Raw genomic sequence first — 25,411 nt, forward strand, 5'->3', positions numbered from 1 at the left:
AAGATCATCTGCCTTGGATAATTTCGTCTCCCTTACTAAGTAAGTCCTGTCCATTTTACCTTTGTGATCCCTTTATATCCAGCCTCCCTTCTTCATTTCCTCTGCCCTCAGCCCAAAACAAACCCCCATTATGCCATTCCCAACAAGAAGAGAGTCTAGGAAGGATAAGCTTGCAAGTCTTCAGAGAGGAGAACAATACTCCCTCCTAAGTTAGCCCATCACACTTGTGGATGCCTTCTGGGCTTCACACTTGCGGGTAACTCTTACTGGAAAAAAAGGCTTTCCTTAATTTAAACTACATCTCCTGCTTTATTACTAGGTCTATACTTCAGAGCAAACTTGAACAAGTGCAAGCAGTCATCGATAAGCTGCCCTCCAAACACTTGAAAACAGCGGGCATACTCTTCCTTCCAAAATCATCTCTTCAACAATTAAATATATCGTTATTTCAACTGACCCTTGAATGGCACAGTCTCCAGTCATCTCACCATTCTGGATGCCATTCTCTGTACTTCTTTTAGTTTAAATATATCAATAAAATATAAGCTCCTCGAGGGGAGCTTCTGTTTCCATAGGGCTATCACAGGGATCTGCTAACTGCCCATTAAGGGCAGTGGACAAGAGCTAGGGTCAGATCTTTTTTTTTTTAAAACTAATTTGTCCCTCATAAAACTTCTCCCCCATTGAGATAAATTGGGGGAGGGGCTAAAAATATTAAGTCTTCAATCCACCGATGCATTCAGAATTCAGTAAAATAAGTCCCACCATTGGCCATGTCAAAAATATGTATCTTTATTAATGCATTTTAAATTCTTCAACTCTCTGACAGGAAGTAAGTGGCATGTTTCATCTTCCTTCTCTTGGACTTGTATATGGATCAGAAATACAGGTTTTCAAAGCTGCTTTTCCTCTTCGATTATCATTATAAAATTATTCTCCTAATTCTGTTCCACATCTCTCTGTATCAATTCACAGAGGACTTCCCATTTCCTCTGAAATTGTCCACATCATCGTTTGTTATGGCACAGTAATATTTCATTAGTTTCCTATATCACAATTTGTTTAGTCGTTCCCCCAATACAGCACTCCATGGGTTCAGTCCATAGAGAGTTTGGTAACTTTGGGGCATAGGTCATAGAATCATATACTGATAGAGATGAGCAGCCTAAAATAAATTAAGAAGTCTATCTCACAAGCCCACCTCAGAAATATGATATACCTAACAGGTGGTTTTCCATGAGAATTTCTAAGTTTTATTGATGTGTTTTGCTTTTTACATTGCACACATTTACATATTCTTCATACTTCCTGAGAGGTCTCTTGTAACAAAGTAAACTGGTTAAATAAAACTATGAATCTAGTGATTCCCCAGGAAAGTACATTCAACATTTCCCATCTGTAGCTTCCCTCATCTTTCTATTTTTTTAAATGAACAGAAATGTATTTTCTATTCCTCTACCAGAAAAAGAAAAACAAATTCCTTGTAATAACTAAGCATTGCTGAGTAAACAAACTCCCTTGTTGGATATATACAAAAATATCTAGATCTCTTTCTGTGGCCTAATTCAGCCACCTCTCTCATGGAGGAGGACATCTTAAGCCTTGATCCACTGGAATCATGGAAGGTCATGACATGGATCCTACCTCTTAAAAGTTTTCAAAATGGTCTGGTTTGTCAATGTAGTTATTACATAAATTGGTCTCCAGATTCTGCTCAATTCATTCATTCTAAGTTTATGCAAGTCTTTGAAATTGTTCCTTTTTAATTGTTAACCTTTTTAAAACATTGACATCCCAGAATGCATTGCTCTAGTTTTGCTAACTTTAAAGTGCATCAGTTCAGAGATGTCTTCCCTTATCTTTTTTTGTACCCATATTTTCTTTTTTCTTTCTTTCTTTTTCTTTTTTTTTTAATAAACCCTTACCTTCCGTCTTGGAGTGAATACTGTGTATTGGCTCCAAGGCAGAAGAGTGGTAAGGACTAGGCCATGGGGGTCAAGTGACTTGCCCAGGGTCACACACCTGGGAAGTATCTGAGGCCAGATTTGAACCTAGGGCCTCCCATCTCTAGTGGATTTATTTTCTTTATCCTGATGGCACAAAAGTCTCCAGCACCTACAGAGACCACAACTCTCTTGGTCAATCTCCAATTGAAGGGAAGCCCCTTAGTTTCCAGTTTTTTGGCCACCATAAAAGAGCTGCTGTCAATATTCTGACAAGTAAAGGCCTTTTTCTTCTCTCTTTTGGGATCTCTTCTGGAAATAGGCCTAACCCAAGGTATAACTGGGTCAAAGGGCATGCATTATTTAATAGCTTTTTGCATGTAATTACACATTGCTTTTCAAAATGGCTATACCTATTCACAGTTCCACCAACAGTGAGCACATCACTGTGCCTGTTTTCCCACAACTCTTCCAACAATTATAATTTTCTTTCATTATCTTTGTCACACTGATGGATCTGAGGGAGAAGCTGCTATAATTTGCATTTCTCTAGTTAATAGGGATTTGGAGCATTTTTTTTTCATATGGCTACAGACAACCTGAATGTCTTCCCTTGAGAAGTGCCTGTTCATATCATTAGACTATTTGTCAACTGGGGACCAGTTCTTTCTTGTAAGCTTGAATCGGTTCCTTATGTGTCTTAGAAATGAGCCCTTTATCAGAGAAGCTTGCTGAAAAGATTTTTTCTCAATTGTTTTCCTTTTAACCTTAGCTTTGTTTAGACTAGTTAATTTTATGAGATCAAAATTACACATTTACTTTCTGTGATCCTCTTGATTCTGATTGCACATAAACTTTCCTACCATCTATGGATCTCGGAGTACTTTTTCAATGTTTCTCTAATTTGTTTATGAGGTGACCTTTTATATCTAGGTCACGTCTCCATGTGGAGCTTATCTTAGTGAGGTCCTGGTGTCAAGCTCATTTTTTCCATAGAGCTGCCCAATTTCCCATGTAATTTCTCTCAGATTTTGAGTCCTCATCCCAGGAGATGGACTACAGTATGAGGTACACGTGCTTCTATGCGGTACACCTAATTTGTTCTCCTGATTGGTCTCTCTGTTTTTTAACCAGAGACAAACTTGTAATATTTAGTGCTTTAGAGTAGAGTAGTTTGAGGCCAGGCACAGATAGGCTCCCTTTATTGACATTTATTTTTAATATTTCTTTGGCAGTTTTATTGGAAGCACATTGAATAAGTAAATTAATTTAGACATTAATGTCATGTTTATTATGTTGACTTGTCCAATAATTTTCCAATTACTTAGATCTATCTATTTCTATAAATATAGAACAACTAGGTAGTGCACAGAATAGAGTGCCAGACTTGGAGTCAGGAAGATTCCTCTTCTTGAATTCAAATCTGGCCTCAGATATTGCTAGCAGTGTGACCTTGGGCAAATCATTTAACTCTGTTGCCTCAGTTTCTTCATCTATTAAAAAAAAATGGACTTCCGGTTAAGATGGCGGCTTAGAGAAAGCTAAAGCTCAGATCTCCGGAAAACCCTTCCTGACCGATCTCAAAATATAAGCTCCTAAGGCGCTGAAATTCAAAACGATCAACAGCACAGACCCTGGGAACCCTCCTCCTGGACCTGGACCCGGTTCAAAAGGTACGGCTCCCCTCAAAAGCCAGAACCCGAGATCACTCGGACCTCAGGGGTAGGAGCGCAGAGTCCAAGGCTCCCGGAAGCCGCCCAGCGGGCTCAGAGAGCAGAACCCTCAGGGCCTTCTACCCGAGTCCCAGTGAAAGTTACTGCCTGGGGCTTCCGCCGCAGAGAGCTGGTCGAAACAACAGCAACCCTCAGGGCGGCCAAGACAGCCTCACGGGCTGGATCCTGCTATCCAAGTCTCAGTGAAAGTCCTTGCCCTAGAGCTTGGGAAAGCTGCAGCCCATCCCCCCCGCAGGCTGACGAAACAGCCTCACGCCAGCGATTCTGAAGGCAACTTCCGGAAAGCGAGCCGGGGGGGAGAGTGTGGCCTCGTGGTCCGACCCTTCCATTCCAGTTCCAGTGAGGCATATTCAGTTTAACCCAGGGAAAGCTCATAGAAGGGACAATCTGCCCCGGACTAAAGCCTCTGATCACCAGACAGAGATAAGAAAAGCTAATCCTCCACATTCAGAGATGGCAGCAAACTCCACAGAAGCACAGAAGCCCCAAAATACCAAGAAAAATAAGAAGAAAGGGGCGACTTTGGACACATTCTATGGAGCCAAAATACAAAATACAGAGCAGATAGAAGAAGATATACAAGAAAATTCTCCAAAATCTTCCAAAGGAAATAGAAACTCTTCACAAACCCATGAAGAATTTGAATCAGAAATGACCAAAAAGATGGAAGCCCTCTGGGAGGAAAAGTGGGAAATAATGCAAAAGAAATTCATGCATCTACAAAACCAGTTTGACCAAACTGTAAAAGAAAACCAGGCTTTAAAGCAAGAACTAATAAAGCAAAGCCAAAACACCAAGAAATTAGAAGAGAACATAAAATATCTCACCGACAAGGTGATAGATCTGGAAAATAGAGGGAGAAGAGAAAATTTAAGAATAATTGGACTCCCAGAAAAGCCAGAAATAAACACCAAACTGGACATGGTGATACAAGATATAATCAAAGAAAATTGCCCAGAGATTCTAGAACAAGGGGGCAATACAGCCACTGACAGAGCTCACAGAACACCTTCTACACTAAACCCCCAAAAGACAACTCCCAGGAATGTAATTGCCAAATTCCAAAGCTATCAAACAAAAGAAAAAATCCTACAGGAAGCCAGAAAAAGACAATTTAGATATAAAGGAATGCCAATCAGGGTCACACAAGACCTTGCAAGTTCTACTCTGAATGATCGTAAGGCATGGAACATGATCTTCAGAAAGGCAAGAGAGCTGGGTCTCCAACCAAGAATCAGCTACCCAGCAAAACTGACTATATACTTCCAAGGGAAAGTATGGGCATTCAACAAAATAGAAGACTTCCAACTTTTTGCAAAGAAAAGACCAGAGCTCTGTGGAAAGTTTGATACCGAAAATCAAAGAGCAAGGAATACCTGAAAAGGTAAATATTAAGGAAAGGGGAAAAATGTTATTTTCTTTTACTCAAACTCTCTTCTATAAGGACTACATTTATATCAATCTATGTATACTAATATGTGGGGAAAATGTAATGTATGAATAGGGGGTAAAGAAAGACCAAATAGAATAATCGTTCTCACACAAAGATTCACATGGGAAGGGGAGGGGAAGAAAACTCCTATAAGAAGGAGAGGAAGAGAGGGATTTTTTTTTTTTTTTACTTAAACCTCAATCTCAGGGAAATCAACTCTGAGAGGGAAAAACATCCAGATCCATTGGGATCTTGAATTCTATCTTACCCAACAAGGGTAAGGAGAAGGGAAAACCGAGGGGGGGAAGGGGAGAGGGAGAACAAAAAGGGAGGGAAAGAGAGGGGGGAGGGGGAGAGGGAGAACAAAAAGGGAGGGAAAGAGAGGGGGGAGGGGGAGGGAAGAAAAAGGGAGGGACTAAAAAGGGAAACATCAAGGGAGGGGACAAGGGGACTGATTCAAAGTAAATCACTGGACTAAAAGGTAGAGCCGAAGAAGAAAAGGTTAGAATTAGGGAAGGCAATCAAAATGCCAGGGAGTCCACAAATGACAATCATAACTTTGAACGTGAATGGGATGAACTCACCCATAAAACGTAGACGAATAGCAGAATGGATTAGAATCCAAAACCCTACCATATGCTGTCTTCAAGAAACACACATGAGGCGGGTTGACACCCACAAGGTCAGAATTAAAGGATGGAGTAAGACCTTCTGGGCCTCAACTGATAGAAAGAAGGCAGGAGTGGTAATCATGATATCTGATAAAGCCAATGCAAAAATAGACCTGATCAAAAGGGATAGGGAAGGTAATTATATTTTGTTAAAAGGGACTCTAGACAATGAGGAAATATCATTAATCAACATGTATGCACCAAATAATATAGCACCCAAATTTCTAATGGAGAAACTAGGAGAATTGAAGGAAGAAATAGACAATAAAACCATACTAGTGGGAGACTTAAACCAACCATTATCAAATTTAGATAAATCAAATCAAAAAATAAATAAGAAAGAGGTAAAAGAAGTGAATGAAATCTTAGAAAAATTAGAATTAATAGACATATGGAGAAAAATAAATAGGGATAAAAAGGAATACACCTTCTTCTCAGCACCACATGGCACATTCACAAAAATTGACCATACATTAGGTCACAGAAACATAGCACACAAATGCAAAAAAGCAGAAATAATGAATGCAGCCTTCTCAGATCACAAGGCAATAAAAATAATGATTAGTAATGGTACATGGAAAACCAAATCTAAAACCAATTGGAAATTAAACAATATGATACTCCAAAACCGTTTAGTTAAAGAAGAAATCATAGAAACAATTAATAATTTCATCAAGGAAAATGACAATGGCGAAACATCCTTTCAAACCTTTTGGGATGCAGCCAAAGCGGTAATCAGAGGCAAATTCATATCCCTGAAAGCTTATATTAACAAACAAGGGAGAGCAGAGATCAATCAATTGGAAATGCAATTGAAAAAACTCGAAAGCGATCAAATTAAAAACCCCCAGCAGAAAACCAAATTAGAAATCCTAAAAATTAAGGGAGAAATTAATAAAATCGAAAGTGATAGAACTATTGATTTAATAAATAAGACAAGAAGCTGGTACTTTGAAAAAACAAACAAAATAGACAAAGTACTGGTCAATCTAATTAAAAAAAGGAAGGAAGAAAAGCAAATTCACAGCATTAAAGATGAAAAGGGGGACAGCACCTCCAATGAGGAGGAAATTAAGGCAATCATTAGAAATTACTTTGCCCAATTATATGGCAATAAATACAGCAATCTAGGCGATATGGATGAATATATACAAAAATACAAACTGCCTAGACTAACAGAAGAGGAAATAGAATTCTTAAATAATCCCATATCAGAAATTGAAATCCATCAAGCCATCAAAGAACTTCCTAAGAAAAAATCCCCAGGGCCTGATGGATTCACCTGTGAATTCTATCAAACATTCAGAGAACAGTTAATCCCAATACTATACAAACTATTTGACATAATAAGCAAAGAGGGAGTTCTACCAAACTCCTTTTACGACACAAACATGGTACTGATTCCAAAACCAGGCAGGTCAAAAACAGAGAAAGAAAACTATAGGCCAATCTCCCTAATGAATATAGATGCAAAAATCTTAAATAGGATACTAGCAAAAAGACTCCAGCAAGTGATCAGAAGGATCATTCACCATGATCAAGTAGGATTTATACCAGGGATGCAGGGCTGGTTCAACATTAGGAAAACCATCCACATAATTGACCACATCAACAAGCAAACTAGCAAGAACCACATGATTATTTCAATAGATGCAGAAAAAGCCTTTGATAAAATACAACACCCATTCCTATTAAAAACACTAGAAAGCATAGGAATAGAAGGGTCATTCCTAAAAATAATAAACAGTATATATCTAAAACCAACAGCTAATATCATCTGCAATGGGGATAAACTAGATGCATTCCCAATAAGATCAGGAGTGAAACAAGGATGCCCATTATCACCTCTACTATTTGACATTGTACTAGAAACACTAGCAGTAGCAATTAGAGAAGATAAAGGAATTGAAGGCATCAAAATAGGCAAGGAGGAGACTAAGTTATCACTCTTTGTGGATGACATGATGGTCTACTTAAAGAATCCTAGAGATTCAACCAAAAAGCTAATTGAAATAATCAACAACTTTAGCAAAGTTGCAGGATACAAAATAAACCCACATAAATCATCAGCTTTTCTATATATCTCCAACACAGCTCAGCAGCAAGAACTAGAAAGAGAAATCCCATTCAAAATCACCTTAGACAAAATAAAATACCTAGGAATCTATCTCCCAAGACAAACACAGGAACTATATGAACACAACTACAAAACACTCGCCACACAACTAAAACTAGACTTGAACAAATGGAAAAACATTAACTGCTCATGGATAGGACGAGCCAATATAATAAAAATGACCATCCTACCCAGACTTATTTATCTATTTAGTGCCATACCCATAGAACTACCAAAATACTTCTTCACTGATTTAGAAAAAACCATAACAAAGTTCATTTGGAAGAACAAAAGATCAAGGATATCCAGGGAAATAATGAAAAAAAACACATATGATGGGGGCCTTGCAGTCCCAGACCTCAAACTATATTACAAAGCAGCAGTCATCAAAACAATTTGGTACTGGCTAAGAAACAGAAAGGAAGATCAGTGGAATAGACTGGGGGAAAGCGACCTCAGCAAGACAGTATACGATAAACCCAAAGATCCCAGCTTTTGGGACAAAAATCCACTATTCGATAAAAACTGCTGGGAAAATTGGAAGACAGTGTGGGAGAGACTAGGAATAGATCAACACCTCACACCCTACACCAAGATAAATTCAAAATGGGTGAGTGACTTAAACATAAAGAAGGAAACCATAAGTAAATTGGGTAAACACAGAATAGCATACATGTCAGACCTTTGGGAGGGGAAAGGCTTTAAAACCAAGCAAGACATAGAAAGAATCACAAAATGTAAAATAAATAATTTTGACTACATCAAACTAAAAAGCTTTTGTACAAACAAAACCAATATGACTAAAATCAGAAGGGAAACAACAAATTGGGAAAAAATCTTCATAGAAACCTCTGACAAAGGTTTAATTACTCATATTTATAATGAGCTAAATCAATTGTACAAAAAATCAAGCCATTCTCCAATTGATAAATGGGCAAGGGAAATGGATAGGCAGTTCCCAGATAAAGAAATCAAAACTATCAACAAGCACATGAAGAAGTGTTCTACATCTCTTATAATCAGAGAGATGCAAATCAAAACAACTCTGAGGTATCACCTCACACCTAGCAGATTGGCTAACATAACTGCAAAGGAAAGTAATGAATGCTGGAGGGGATGTGGCAATGTAGGGACATTAATTCATTGCTGGTGGAGCTGTGAACTGATCCAACCATTCTGGAGGGCAATTTGGAACTATGCCCAAAGGGCGACAAAAGAATATCTACCCTTTGACCCAGCCATAGCACTGCTGGGTCTGTACCCCAAAGAGATAATGGACACAAAGACTTGTACAAAAATATTCATAGCTGCGCTCTTTGTGGTGGCCCAAAACTGGAAAACGAGGGGATGCCCATCAATTGGGGAATGGCTGAACAAACTGTGGTATATGTTGGTGATGGAGTACTATTGTGCTAAAGGGAATAATAAAGTGGAGAAGTTCCATGGAGACTGGAACAACCTCCAGGAAGTGATGCAGAGCGAGAGGAGCAGAACCAGGAGAACATTGTACACAGAGACTAATACACTGTGGTATAATCGAACGTAATGGACTTCTCCATTAGTGGCGGTGTAATGTCCCTGAACAACTTGCAGGGATCCAGGAGAAAAAAACACCATTCATAAGCAAAGGATAAACTATGGGAGTGGAAACACCGAGGAAAAGCAACTGCCTCAATACAGAGGTTGAGGGGACATGACAGAGGATAGACTCTAAATGAACACTCTAATGCAAATACTATCAACAAAGCAATGGGTTCAAATCAAGAAAACATCTAATGCCCAGTGGACTTACGCGTCGGCTATGGGGGGTGGGGGGAGGAAAAGAAAATGATCTATGTCTTTAACGAATAATGCTTGGAAATGATCAAATAAAATATATTTTTTAAAAAAAATGAACTAGAGAAGGAAATGGCAAAAACTCCGATATCTTTGCCAATAACACCCAAATCAGGTCATAAAAAGTTGGACATGATGGCTAAAAAATGACTGAACAACATTCCATAAATAGGTATGTGTGTGTGTTTGTGCGTGTACATATTCCTGTCTGTGTTTCTTGGGAAAAAAAGATTAATAGAAGTATTAATATATTAATACATTAGTAATTTTAAAAGGAATTTCTCTTTCTATCTCTTCCTGCTGAATTTTATTAGTAGTTTATAAAAATGATTATGATTTATATGCGTTTTATATCCTGCAAATTTCAATTAGTTTTTGGTTGGTTCTTTGGGGTTTTTTAAGTACATCATCCTATCAATTAGAAAAAAAGATGATCATTCTTTATTTATTCCCTCAAGTTCTCTTTCTTCTTCCATTGCTATGGCCAGCAGCTCTGATACTGTATCAGACAGAAGTAGAGGAAAAGGCACCCTTATATTCACCCCATTTTATTGGAAATAATTTGTTTCTGCTACTAATAAGAGTATTGTCATTCATTCATTTTTCAGGCATGTCCAACTCTTGGTGAACTCATTTGGGTTTTTTGCAAGGATACTGAAGTAGTTTGACATTTCTTTTTCCAGTTCATTTTACAGATGAAGAAGCTGAGGTCAACAGGGTGAAGTGACTTGCCCAAGGTCCCACAGCTAGGACATGTCTGAGGCCAGATCTGAACACAGGAAGAAGAATCTTCCTGATTCCAGGCCCAGCATTCTATCCACCACACCACCTAGCTGCCCATTCAAGTAAGAGTACTCTTGGTTTTAGATATATATCATTTGTCATTTTATAGAAAGATTCGTTTATTTCTATGTTTTCTAGAATTTTAACAGAAATGAGTATTACATTTTTGTCAAAAGCTTTTTGGGCATTATTGATACTTCATACTGATGAAATCATATCATTTCTATTGATTTTGTTTTTAATGTGGTTAATTAAGCTTATAGTTTTAATATTAAACCAACCTGGCATTCCTAATATAAGTCCAATATGTTCAGCAAGTATAATTTTTGTGACCGTGTTTTAGCCTCTTTGTTAATATTTTATTTTAAAATGTTTCATGTTTTCCTCAAATATATATCAATGGATATGACAGCAAAAACCCTGAGCTGGAAGTGAGGAAGAGATGTGGTGCTACTTTGGGTCTTCACACCAAGTCACAGAAAAAGAACAGCCCATTTTCCCTCTTGGGCCACACACTGTTCCTATACTGAAGGGCTGGATGAGTTTGGAGTCTCTGTGACTCCTCCAAAGAAGGTCCAAATCTTTCTCCAGAACTTCTGGCTGTTCCACCAAACCTTGCAACTGCTCCTTTTTATTATTGTTAAATATGATTACTGATAACTATTCCTTATGCAACGCCTCTTAACATCCTTCTCCTTTTCACTCACTTTAGATCATCCCCAACCCAGGAAATGCTCAACTAATTTGACAAAGTAAATAGAGCATGGGGCCTGGAGTCAGGCAGCCTCAGACACTTATTAGTTAGGTGACCTTAGCTAAGTCACTTGACCCTGTTTACCTTGGTTTCTTTATCTATCAAATAAGCTGGAGAAGGAAAATGCAAATCACTCCAGGATCTTTTGCCAAGAAAGCCCCAAAGAGCGTCACAAAGAGTCAGACCCAATTGAAAATGACTGAACAATAATAACAGAAGTTCAGAATGAAAAAAAAAAGGGAAGGAGAATAAATACAAACTTGCAGTGAATAAAAGCTCCTCTGCCCATTGGAAAGTGGCTATGAAAGAACAGGCAGGAAAAGCCTAGTGATTCTGACTGTGCATTAGTGGCTGCCTCTCTGCCAGCAGGGGGCATCCCAGCAGGAAGAACAATCAGAGAGACACCGGATTCATTTTCCAGCTACAGGCTCCCTGTACATTTCAGGATCACGAGAATAGGCGACTACTACCTGCTTTCCTCAGCAATATGGCTGGCTCTCAGAGCCACTGCTCAAGCCCTATATACACCTATGAGGCTGAATGCACATGGCCGTCGGGTTTTATAGAAACGGTAATAGGTGAATTTCGACAGGAACAAGAGACTGGTTGGGCCGCCTGGCTACCCCCTGGAAGAAGGACAGAACAACTGAATAGGACCAGGCAGGATGAGGCAAAGGCCTTGGGGACCAGAGGATGAAATGCCAGGATGACAGACGAGGACAGTGAACAATCAATCCCACCGACGAAAGTATGCCAGCGATCCTGCTGCTAGGTCTGCTGACAGATGAACTTGGAAGCTCCGCTGATGGAGAAATGAGCAAAACCGGTAGCAGAGTAGGCAAGACCAGCAAAAAAGGAATTCAGAAAAGCAAGCGTCACTCTCCACAAAGAAGGCCTTCCAAGAGGAGCGTTATACGTGTTAGAGGTGGAAGAGAGAAGCAGATCCTGGGAAGACGACAGGGAGAGGAGAACAAGGAGGAACTCAACAGAAGCCTGGCCTGCTGTCTCACAAAGTCCCTGGACAAGAAAACTCAACATCCAGAAAGGCTGCACAGGAAGGCCGGTGGGCTGCCCTCGGTCGGAAGGCACAGTCAGGAGTGCTTCCTCCTCCACACAGCTGCAAGATGAGGAAGGCTGTCTAGGCGTAAGTACAACAATTATATATATACACACCATATATATGCCACAGTGGGCCATAAGTTAAATCTGAGTAGAAAGAGGTCTGGATTTGGAATCAAAAAACCTGGGCTCCGGGCCTAGCTCTCCTACTTCAAAGTCACGTGCCAATGAGCACATGCATCACTTAACTGCCCTGAGTTTTACTATAGCCTATATAAGGGGAAGGTAAACTTTCCCCGATTTCCCTTCCAGATTAGCCCCAAGTAAAGCCCTTGTAAAACTTTAAAGCACGACGTAACTGCCAGGTATGACTCTGAAGCCTCTGTCTACCCAGAGTGACCATAGTTTAATCGGTGAGGGTGCTTTCTATAGCTTTACCACTCTGACCTCATTAGACAGACAATCTGCCAGGTCTTACACTCTTTCTCACTGCCTGGAGAACCAAGGGGACGGGCCTGTTGCCTTGGTGGCTGCCCACTCCAGAGGCAAATGAAAGAAGCCAGTGTGTGGCGGAGAACTTGCCTGCTGTGAAGCACAAAAGAGGAGAACTAGGGGGATGCAGCCTCCTCCAGGCCAACTCATTTGTCATTTCTATAGCTATGATTTGAAATGAACCAGACAGAAAAGGGATAATTATAACAAGTAGGAGACATGAAAAACAGCAGAAGATGAGGAAGAAACTGAGGTTTCCAGATTGTGTCTCTTCAGGGACCCAATGGGTCCCCCAGGAAGCTAAGGGCTGCCTCCCTTCCAAAGAAGCCTGAGTGGGAAATGGTTTCTCATTAAGAAGGAAATGAGCTCTCCATGCAAATCAAGCAACTGCTGGATCTCTCCAGCCAGGCTGCGCACGAACACAGATGAATCACTGCCTCTCGTGCCAGACAAGCATCTGAGGAAACCTGTCATGAATTCATGCCACAAGGCCTTGGTGGTGAGATGTGTCCCAAGCTATCAAGCAGGTAGGAGGCCCGATGGGCTTTAACACCAAGAACAGAAAGCGGGAGTATGTGTCCAGGACCAAAGTACGTCTGAGAAAAGGCAGGTCTTTATGTGAGAAGAGCAGTTACAAGGCTTGGCTGAATAAAGCTGAGAAAACCACAAAATCATGCTGGCTGAATCCACCGCAACGTGCTATTACATAATCACACCTGGGCCCTCACGACAACAAGACCTTTTACACGCCCCTCACTGAGTCACTATCTCATAGAACAGGGGCTCTTCCACACCTCTCAAGGCTAGCCTGCCCTGCTGAGCTGGGAATCCGGCCTCATATTTTACTGAAAAACTGAGGCCATTCACCCCAGGCTGCCTCTTCTCCCCTCAACCTCCCCTCATATCACTCACTGGATCAGAGAGAAGAATGCAGGAGAAGAAAGATATAAGAAAACCAGGAAGGTTTGGGGGGTGGGGTTGGAGGGTGCAGATTAGGAAAGGCTCTGAATCCTGGGGGTGATGGAGAACCACGGGAGATGAATGACCAGGAAGGCTGCATGATGAAACCTGCACTAGTCCCAGTGTGAAGGAAGTAGGGCCTGCATGGGGTGCTGACAAGGTCAGAGGAGGAAAGGGGTATTTACAAGAGATATTATGAAAGTAAAATCAAGGGTTTGACAAGAGATTGCATATGGGAGTAGTGAGAGAGGGAAGAGTCGAGGGGGATGCCAAGATTGCAAGCTTGGCTCACTGGAAGGACGGTGGTACCCCTGGCAGTAACAGAAAAATTGGGAACAGATTCGGGGAATGATACCAAGTTCAATTTTGGACATGTTGAATTTAAGTTATCTGTAAGGCAACACCCAGTCTCGGAAATACCATTCTCTCCAGGTTCTCTTTCTATTTCTATGAACAGTCTTCCTCAGTGTAATAACTAAATTAAACTCTGGTCCCTTAATTTCCATAGTGTTTATTACTATTTACTTGAATAAGAGAAGGCAGCCAGATAGAGAAAAAGATCCCTTCCTTTTGCCACCACTGGCCTGGAAGAATAAGAGAAACCCCCACTTCCTGCAGCCCCACCTTATTTTGTCCCTTTACCCCCAGATCAATCTCCCCATCATTTCTGGGTCAAGTGCCTAGGTTACTGACCCATGACCCATGCTGGAGTGTAGGGATGCAGGTAGGGCCCCAAAGGTGATCCTGGGAGGGAGTCCCCTTTATAAATCAGTCTCCTCCCTTGCTGGATCTCTATCCAGGTCACAGTCACTAGTCTCTAGTATGCCCCAAGACTCTGTCCTGGACCTCTTCTCTTCTGCCTCTGGGTTAGCATTTACTGTGATTGGTAGACATGAAAATTTAGGGGAGGTGACACAAGAGAAATTTCTCTTTAAAAGGAGCTGTCTGAAACAGTTCAAGGTAGTTCAATTTAGTTCAGCTTTGGAAGCTGAATTGGAGGTCAGGAGTCAGAGGAGGCTGCTGAATCTCTGAACACTAGATTTTGTGGTGAGTGATTAAAGACTGACTTAGTTTCTCTCTTAAAGAGAAAAGGCGTAGGCCATTGGCCTAGACCTTAGCCATTTCCTACTCTTTCCTCTTACTCTGTCTCTTTCCCTTTCCTTAATTCCTTCATTTATGTTAATTAAAATCTCCATAAAACCCAGCTGACTTGGGTATTTCATATATTTGGGAATTTTTCCCATGGCAGCCACTTATTTTTGATATAAAATCAAGATGCTAAAAATTATCTTTGCAGTTTGAGCAATTCACAGTATTGAAACCCATATTTTCATAGTCACAAGATGCAGGAAAGGGAGGTAGAATTGTCTAGTTTTTTTTTTTTATGGGGCTTCCTCTATTCTGTCTCTTTCCCTGGAGAGGTGGCTCTGGCTGGCAGCGTGTTAAGCGTTCCAACATCTTCGTGTGGTGGCAGCTATTTGTCTGGGTTTTGGCGGTGAGTTTGCCCTTGAGCTAATTCAGGTTCAGGCATCTTGGCTGAGCCCTCTTAGAGTTCAGGCTGATTCCTTCCTCTTTTACTCTCCAAAATCTTATCTTCCTAGAGCCTCTAATCTTCCCCCTAGCACAAGCCAGGCAGGAGAAATCCTACACCCTTTCCTTCTCCCTTCTTCTTAATTTCTTTCCACTATATTAATTCAATCACCATAAATTTCCAGCTGACTTGGGTATTTTTTTTTTTTTTGCGATATCCATGACGGCCAACAATTAATATAGTTAAGGTCACAAAGCTAAAATTATCCTTTAAATTGGCACTAAATAAGAGAGTAAGCAAGTCACTTACTAGAGTAAGTAACACCTCCAAAGGCCACTGCCCCCCACCTTGGGCAGTGCTAAACAAATTAAAAGACTGCGATTGGTTCCCATAAAGTGGTGGAGTGACAGAAAGTGATGTTGAGAAAACTTTTTAAAAGGACAGCTCGAGGATTCAGTCATTCTCTCTGCTTCAGTAAGCCAGACTGGAGGAGGAAACTCCCTGGATCCTGCGTCGGCTCCTGGTGGTAAGTGTAGTGATTCCTTCCTTGGTTCTTCTATGAAATTAGTGCTTTGATGGGACACTCCCTTCAGCCTGAGGTTCACTGAAGGTTCTAAGCAGATTCTTTAGCATCTCCTGACTCTTCAGATTTTGGCTTCCTAATTAGTACTTTGGATTCTGGTGAGATTCGTTTTTGGATTAGTATTTGCAGTCTAGAGATATAAGGATTAAACTTAGGGTATTTGTAGCTAGGCAGTACTTTTTGTCTATCTACATTCTTCCTCTTTCCACCTCTTTGTAAATAAAGCTGCTAAAAGTCATTTTGACTTAAGCTGTAATTTTTTTTTTTAGATTTGAAAAGGTTTATTTAATTAATTGATTTAGAATATTTTTTACAAGATTCATGTTCTTTCCCTCCCCTCCCATAGCCAATGAGCAGTTCCACTGGTTTTTACAATTGTCATTGATCAAGGCCTATTTCTATAGTATTATTTGTACTAGGATAATCATTTAGAGTCTCCATCCCCAATCATATCCCCATCAACCCATGTGATAAAGCAGTTGTTTTTCTTCTGTGTTTCTGCTCCCCCAGTTCTTTCTCTGGATATGGATAGAATTCTTTCTCATATGCCCCTCAGAATTGTCCTGGATCACTGCATTGCTGCTAGTAGAGAAGTCCATTACATTTGAGTGTGCCACAGTGTATCCATCTTTGTATATAATGTTCTCCTGGTTCTGCTCCTCTCACTCTGCATCAATTCCTGGAGGATGTTCCTGTTCACATGGAATTTCTCCAGTTCATTATTCCTTTCAGCACAATAGTATTCCATCACCAACAGATACCACAATTTGTTCAGCCATTCCCCAATTGAAGGGCATCCCCTCATTTTCCAATGTTTTTGCCACCACAAAGAGTGCGGCTATAAATATTTTTGTACAAGTCTTTTTCCTTGTTATCTCTTTGGGATACAAACCCAGCAATGGTATGGCTGGATCAAAGGGCAGGCAATCTTTAAAAGCCCTTTGGACATAATAACATCCAGAATGGTTGGATCAATTCACAACTCCACCAGCAATGCATTAATGTTCCAATTTTGCCACATCCCTTCCAACATTTATTACTTTCATTTGCTGTCATGTTAGCCAGTCTGCTAGGTGTGAGGTGTTACCTCAGAGCTGATTTGCATTTCTCAAATTATAAGAGATTTAGAAAACTTTTTCATGTGCTTGTTGATAGTTTTGATTTCTTTATCTGAAAATTTCCTATTCATGTCCCTTGCCCATTTATCAATTGGGGAATGGCTTGCTTTTTTGTACAACTGATTTAGCTCCTTATAAATTTGAGTAATTAGACCTTTGTCGGAGGCTCTTATTATAAAGATTTTTCCCCAATTTGTTTTAAGCTATAATATTTTTAAATCAGTGTCCACAATATTACTTTGGAAATTTCATATTAGCATAAAAACTTAAATTTAAATTCTGACCAAATACTATTGTACCATAAGAAATAACAAACAAGATGAGTTCAGAAAAGCTGGGGAAGACAATATGAACTGATGTGAAGTGAAGCAAACAAAACCAGGAGAACATTGTACACAGTAAAAGCAATATTGTATAATGATCAATTGTGAAGGACTTTACTATTATCAACAAGGTAAGGATCCAGGACAACTCCAAGGAACTCATGATAAAAAAGGCTATACTACTACAGACTCTGGGATTTGATAACTAGAAATCCCAAGGAATAGGGGTCGCTCCCTTTGATTTCCAGGGTTCTACAGATGATGGCTTTGTCTTCCTTTGGATCCCCAATATTTGGCATGGTGCCTAACATGGAGGACATGCTTCCTGCTAACTAGACTAACGGGGTTCTCTTGGAGACCATGCCTCACTGGCTTTTCCAAGGGAAGCAAGGTGTTGTCTATGAAGGGTAGCTACTAATGAAACTTGACCCCAAAATATTCTGTTAGTCTTTAAGTTGTGGAATTTAAGGCTAGAAGGAAACTCAAGGACCATCTAATCTAATTTCCTCATTTTATAGATAAGGAAATCATAAGTCCAGAGATTTTGTCTTATTCCACCACTCTGCCCTTCCCTACTAAAGAATAATGCCTAGAGAATCTGAGTTATTCTTCACTTTGCTATTGTTCAGTAACTCTATCATGCCAACTCTCCATGACCCCACTTAGGGTTTTCTTGGCAAAGATTCTGAAGTGGTTCAGCATTTCTTTCTTTAGCTCACTGACAGATGAGGAAACAGAGGCAAATAGAACTAAGCAACTTACCCAGTGTCTGAGTAAGTGTCAGAGGCTGGATTTGAACTGATGTCTTCCTGACTCTGGACCCAGCATTCTATCCACTAAGCCACCTAGCTGCCCCAATTCTTGCCCAGGGTTTCATTATCTATGCCTTTGCTAAGATAGACACTAATTGCCTTTCTAAGAAGCAATAAAACTATCTTAAAATGATATGAAGCAATCTAACTACCTCACCAAACACAAAAAGATGAAATAATGTCCCACAGTCAACTGAAAAAGAAACTCAACAATCTACATTCTGGTAATCCTCTGGAGAGCATTGTTTTCCTTCATCTCCCTTAGGCTGGGAAGTCATAAAACAGCTTGGTTCCATCCCAGGCCAGCAACTGCTCGCCTGCCGGCTGGGCATGGTGTCCTGGGGTGGGAGTGAGGGGGATGGGCAGTGATTCAGGATGACAGAACCATAATTTCTAAGGGCAACATGATGCTGAAGTGCTTCAGTGACTTTACAAAGCAGGAAGCCTCTAAAGGAGACAGAATCAAGGCTTTCCAGAAGAGAGAAACCTGGGTAATTTCTCCAAATATGGATAATTTTTTAATAGTGCTTACTGACAACGAACATAAGCTACCACTCTAAACTGAGAAATTATTCCTTTAGAATTGTCAATTATATATATGCATATGCACATACATACCCACATACAACAAAGAATCAGAAGATAAGGTTTCAGTTTGGAAGGGCTGGAAGAGGCCAAGGGAAAGGAAAATGTATTGACTGAGCACTTATCTATGCAAGGCACTGCCCTAGGCACTGTTCTGAGCACAGTGAAGGCAACCAAGACATCTTAGGACAAGGGCCCTGCCCTTCAGGAGGTTACAGTACAGTGAAGGAACCAAGACACAAATCTGTGGAAAGTTCCACAGATGATTTAAAGAACAAAGAACAGGAAGTCAAAAGGCATCCCAGATAATACAAATTTCCTATACACATCTGAGGTGTACTAAAACTTCAGAGGAAAGAAAGATCACTTTAGGATGAAAAGTCAAAGAGAAACCCAAAATTTGAAAACATGAGAGATGTGGTCAATAATGGTACCAGAAATAAAATTAATGAGGGAAGGAGGAGGAGGAAGAGGATGAAGACGAAGAGGAGGAGGAGGAAGAGGAGGAGGAGAAAGAGGAAGAACTGGTTCAGGGAGAATGATCAGGAACTTCACTTTGGTCATGTTGAGCATGAGATGTCCTGTGGAACATCCAAGTGGAGATATGGGTCCAGAGCTTGGGAGAGAAAACATCAGTAGTGATAAAGATTTGAGAGCCATCAGTGCAAAGCTGATTCTTGAAGTCATGGAAGTGAATGAGAGGGAAAAGAGAGAATAGAGAAATAAGAAAAGAAGGCTAATAATAGAGCCTAGAGAAAATACTCACTGTGAAGCATGAGAAAAAGGAGAAATCAATGAAGGAGGAAAAAAACAAGTGGAAGGGAGTCAGGAGAACCATGAGAGGGGAGGAGGAAAGCATCCAGAAGGAAGAGATGGTAAAGAGTAAGGGGATGAAAGAGAATAGTTGAGACTTGTTTTAAAATAAACTTTCTAAAATGATAGACAAGCCAAAACAAAGTCTGTTCTCAAAGTGGTCACTGAGTCATGATTCACTCTATCTCTGTCCAAAGTACAGCAAAGAAAAAAAATTTTAAGTACCCAGAGATTGGAGAATGAATAAACAAACTATGGTATAGGAATATAATTAAATGTTATTGTGTAGTTAGAAATTCTGCAAATAGCTAAGTGATTCAGGGATAGAGTACTGGGCTTGTGAGACAGGAAGACTTGAGTTCAAATCCATTCTCAGACACTTACTAGCTGTGTGACCTTGGACAAGTTACTATTTGCGGAAATGTCTTTGCCAAGAACACCCTATGGGCAAGTACTGGTCCATGGCGCAACAAGTACTGGTCCATGGCGTCACAAAGAGTCAGATATGACTAAACAAGCGAACGACAAAATGATGGAAACAGGAAATACTCTCTGAAGTGATGAAGACTGAAGTAACTAGAACCAAGAGAACAAAATGAACAATAAATCCAATAATGTAAATGGAAAAAATGAAAAACCAAAGGTTAAAGTAAGCTCTGAGTAACAGCAATGAAAAATTTCATCATGAAACAAACTTCCCATCTCTTAAACAGAGAATGGGACTAGGAGAGTAGAAAATCACAAACATTCTTCCATATAACGCTTTTTAAATACAGGATCAACAGATACTTTCCAAGGTTTCAAAAGCGGCATAAGAGGAAAGAAACATCAGCAAACCTCAATTATAAGGATTAACATGCAAATGAAACATGCTAAAGCCTATCTACTTTCCAGAGTTATACTAGATTTGCTAGTGGCACTGAAAGACAAAACAAGCCTCAGGGCTGAGTAAGTTTAAAGATAATCCTTCAAGAAAACAGAAAACTAAGTGTTAATATTTATAGCAATTTTCTCTAATACAGGTATCATTTCTCAAATATATAGGGAATGAAACAAAATCAATAAAAATAAGAACCATTCCCCACTTGATAAAGGGTCAAAGGATCTGAGCAGTCAGTTTTGAGAAGAAGAAATCAAAGCTATCAATAGTTAACTGGAAAAAATGTTCTAAATCATCACTGATTAAAGAAATGAAAAATTAAACAATTCCACAATTCCACCTCACACCTACCATATTCGCTAATGTGACAGAAAAGGAAAATGACAAATGCTGGAGGTTATGTAAGAAAATTGGGACACTAATAGACTATTGGTGGAGTTGTCAACTGATCCAACAATCCTGGAGAACAATTTGGATCTATGACCAAAGGTGTTATGAGGAAGAGAGGGCTATAGTAAGAGCTGATGGTCTGTAGAAGACAGATGCATGGGGAAAAGATTCTGGAATGTTAGAAAGGAGGGTTGAGCTGAAAAACTCAAGAGCAGTCGGTTTCTCTGGGGGGGTTTGCTGACTGCAAGCACCTGGAAGGATTTTTGCTGCCAAATACCTGGTGGAATTCCTGTACCTGTCCTTGTTGTTGAGACCTGTGTTTCCCTTGGAAGAAGATCTTTGAACCTGAAGCTAGCCTGGAACAACATCCATACATCTGCAGCTGGCAGTGAGTGGGAGGTCTGAGCCCATCTGGACTTGGGATCTTTCCCCTTGGGTCCCTGTCTAATCACCTCTAGTAACAATCAAAAGAGATTTGGGTTAGAGTAGGATAGCTCATTTTAGGGTTCGGGATTTTTAGGTGAGAGAGGAGAGGGTAATAAAAGTAGTCCGACAATTCCATAAAGACCCTTCTCACAAACATTTCGTTCCTGAGTTATTAGCTAGAAAATTAGTGATAGCAATTCCCCTTTTCCCTCCAAACCTCTCTTAAAGAATAAATTACAACTACCACTGACTTTTGTCTAATCTGTAACTGACTGGTCTGTGTGCTGGACCCTAGACCAGGCTCTGGTCTGGGCAAGACTGCCCTTCCACCCAGTGTAAAACCTTTATTATTGGCCCAAAGTAGTTCCTCTAATCCCATCCTATCCCATCCCCCAAATACTCCTATTACAAAGGGCAATAAAACTGTGCATACCCATTGACCTAGTAATACCACTGCTAGGTTTGTATCTCAAAGACATCAAAGAAAAAAGGACCAATCTGTATAAAAATATTTATATATTATATGTAAATTATATAAATATATAAGTATATATTATATATAAAGCAGCTCTTTAGATGCTGACAAAGAAGTGGAAATTGAGAGGATGTCAATCAATTGGGGAATGGCTGAACAAATTGTAGTATATAACTGTGATGGAATATAATTGTGCTTTAATGATAAACAGAGTGGTGTCGGAGAAAACTGGGAAGATTCATATGAACTGATATAAACTGAAATGAACAGAACCAAGAGATCATTGTACACAATCAATGTCAGCAATATTGTACAATGATCAGTTATGAATAACTTTGCTGCTCTGATGAAAATATGATCAGAGACAATTCTGAAAGATTAATGTTGAAAAATGCTATCTCCAAAGAGACAACTAATGCAGTATGACTACAGACTAAAGCAGACTTCTCTTACTTTAAAAAAAAAGAGAGATGATATCTTTCTTTCAAGATAGTAGCCAAGAATCCAACAAAATCTTTATGAGATGCTTTATATGCTGGAGCAGCCTATATGCATTCCGCAAATATAATGCAAGAGTATGTGCCCTCTAAAGAATATTTCAGGGAAGGCAGGGCAGCACACAGCCAGTAGCATTCATGTTCAGAAAGAATTTTCTACCTTGGTCTTCACTCTGAGTGGCATTGAGCAGTAACAATTACCAAAAGTCTCTAAGAATGCTTACTGGTCCAGGTTCACCTTTTCTTTTCAGAAGGGACCAATCACACCATCACGCTGAAGACATCTCTAGAACCAGCATGACACTGCCAGTTTCCCTAAAATGCCAGTGGCATTTTCCCCCAGAGAGCTACTGAATCTTCATCCTCACTGACCGGGAGGCATTGTTTCTATCCCTGAACTGGGTTCAGAGCCAGAACTCCTTTATGGACAAAGTTCACTGACTGACCCAATTCTTGATGGTCAAGATTGCTCAGTCTCTTCCCACTTCAAGATATGTTTCAAATGTATCCAGCTGGAAGATGTCTTCTTTCCTTGGAACGTTCTTGAAAAATCTAAATGAATTGAAATCCTGAGATCCTGATGTTCCATCTACATGTCTCTCCTTTTCAGTTATGTATGAACCAATGTGAGAACTCCTTTAAATGTGCCCACATAGTAATCTATTCTTCTTGCAGAAAATTCCTTTGGTAGTTGTTGGTCAGCATAATGGAATTTTCTTCCAAGGCTAAATAAGGGTCTTAGAATAACCTGCTCCAGTCAATCCCCCATCCCTCTAGAGTGATTCCCATTGAACACTTGCAGGATTAGTGCTTTGAGTATGTGTGCACACACAAAAAAAGGAGAAATATTCTAAATGAAACAAGTATAAGAAAAATCCATTTTTCTTAAGTATTCTCAAAAACTGTTTGATGTTAATTTATATACACCGTGATTTCCATGCACTATAAGAGCTGCAATTCTTATAGAAAATGTCAAAATTAAAGAACAAAACAGTAACAACATTGTAGGATATGGCACTGATCAGAGGGTCCTTCTTTCTGCAAGACCTGAGTTCTCTATTGCCCAAGGTGTTGATAAAGAGGGACAACAACCAGGAGTCAGGTAAATAATAAAGAACATTCATGTTTCTGTTGGGAATAGGGGTTCTATGACCTCAGAGAGCCTTCCATCTTGAGGATGATGTGATGCAAACTGGTAGCTATAAGCCAAATTATTCCCAAGATGTCCACGATTAAACATCTATCAGGGCTTGGGAGTCAGGAAGACCCTATCTCAGCTCTATATACTTTAAGACTATAGCACAGAGAATTAAAAAACAGGTCCACTACTAAAAAGCCCTACCAGTGTGTGACAAGATGGCATACAACAGCAATCTGATACTCACCCTTCTCCTGGGTAACCTCTGCTAGCACACTTGGCCCATGTTCTTGCCCATCCTCAGTCTCACTATCATTAAGTTGAGCTTCTAGGATGACATCAGGGCTGTCAGCAGTGCACCTCCTCCCAAGCTGCTGAGGTGGAGTCCTCAATAGTTCCTCAGTGACATCAGACTCAGGCACAGTGTCACCTCCTTTATCACTGTCATCTGTCTTAATTACCTGGAGAAGTAAAAAAGAAATGGTCCCACTCAATCTCAGCATAGAGAAAAAAAGACCACAGCCATTTATGACTCATGTAGCCTCAACAAGAGGTAAATGGACAACCAGCAGCTGGAGGAAGACATGGGCAATGACATGTGGTCTGAGAGTCATCCCAGATGCACAAAAGGCAACTACTTCCTCAGGGATACAAGGTGGGGTGGTCCTAGCTCTTCAGTATGCATTATCCTAATGCCCCATCTACTGCAAACCATTTCAATTTTGCCTCAAATGAAGAATGATCCATGGCTCCTCGTCAATGGCATCTTACCCAGAGTGTCTACTGGGAGGCACACAAACAGGGCACCAACCCCAAAAAACATAAAGCAGAAAGCAGTAAGATAATCTCTACACAGAGCACACATGATCTTTTAATTTCCTGTTTTGTGCTCAAAAAGCATGTACAAGTCATATTCTCCAGGCTAAAAATCCCTCTCACAACTAGGTAAATCTAACCAAAAAATAAACAAAACATAGCTGAAGAGAAATTTAGAAAAGTTAGATATGATATAGACTTCTGGAAAAAAACTAAATGAACAGAAAGGTCCAGGCAAGACTTACACCTTTTTTTCAGTACTACATGGCACCTACACAAAAATTGACCAAGCATTAAAGTATAAAAACCTTACAACCAAATTCAGAAAAGCAGAAATATTAAGTACACCCTTTTCAGATCATAATGCAATAAAAAGAAAAATTAGAAATGAATTGGAAACAAAATAATCTATCCCTAAATAATGAGTGGGTCAAAGAATAAATCATAGAAACAATAAATAATTTCATTAAGGAGAATGTCAACAGTAAGACAACATACTAAAATTTATGGAATGCAGCCAAAGCAGTACTTAGGAGAAAATTTATAACTCTAAACAATCACATCAATAAAACAAAGAAAGAGTAAATCAATGAATTGAGCATACAAACAATAAAACAAAGAAAGAGTAAATCAATGAATTGAGCATACAAACAAAAATTAGAAAAAGAAAAACTTTAAATCCCTAATTAAACATCCAACATGGAAATTGGATTGGAAATCCTGAAGATCAAATGAGAGATGAGTTTGAATGTAAGAAAACAATTTAACTAATAAATAAAAGTAGGTACTGGATTTATGAAAAATAAAATAAAATATAGAAATCATTAGCCAATTCGGCTTTTAAAAGAGAGAAAACCAAATTAACAATATCAAAAAAGAAAAGTGTGAAATTAACCACCAATGAAGAAATTAAAGCAATTACTTGCTCAGTTATATGCCAACAATCTAAATGAAATGGATGAATATTGATAAAAATATAAATTGCCCAGAATGTTAGAAAAAGAGTTTAACATGCCATCAATAATATCCCAAAAAAAATCCCTAGGGCTAGATGGATTCACAAGTGAATTCTACTAAATACTTTTTTAAATTAATCCCATATTATGTAAATTATTTGGAAAAACAGGTGAAGGAGGAGTCCTACCCAATTTCTTTTATCAACCAAATAAAGTATCATACCTGATATGTAAACCAGTAAAAACAGCAACAGAAAAAGAAAACTATAGACCAATTTCCCTAATGAAT

The 25,411-nt window shown here is 39.5% G+C and overlaps 1 protein-coding gene across 5 annotated transcripts in view; it reads right to left on the reverse strand.

Annotated features, from left to right (window-relative positions):
• Positions 1-25,411, reverse strand: part of DIS3L2 (DIS3 like 3'-5' exoribonuclease 2) — a 384,538-nt gene that overhangs the window by 192,799 nt on the left and 166,328 nt on the right. For all 5 annotated transcript variants that reach the window (XM_056819939.1, XM_056819938.1, XM_056819942.1 and 2 more), the window contains one exon: positions 23,598-23,811. In XM_056819939.1, coding sequence (XP_056675917.1) covers positions 23,598-23,811 — 214 coding nt within the window. The remainder of the gene's footprint in view (positions 1-23,597; positions 23,812-25,411) is intronic.

The sequence above is a fragment of the Monodelphis domestica genome, chromosome 2, assembly GCF_027887165.1.
Source record: "Monodelphis domestica isolate mMonDom1 chromosome 2, mMonDom1.pri, whole genome shotgun sequence".
Taxonomy (NCBI): Eukaryota; Metazoa; Chordata; class Mammalia; order Didelphimorphia; family Didelphidae; genus Monodelphis; species Monodelphis domestica.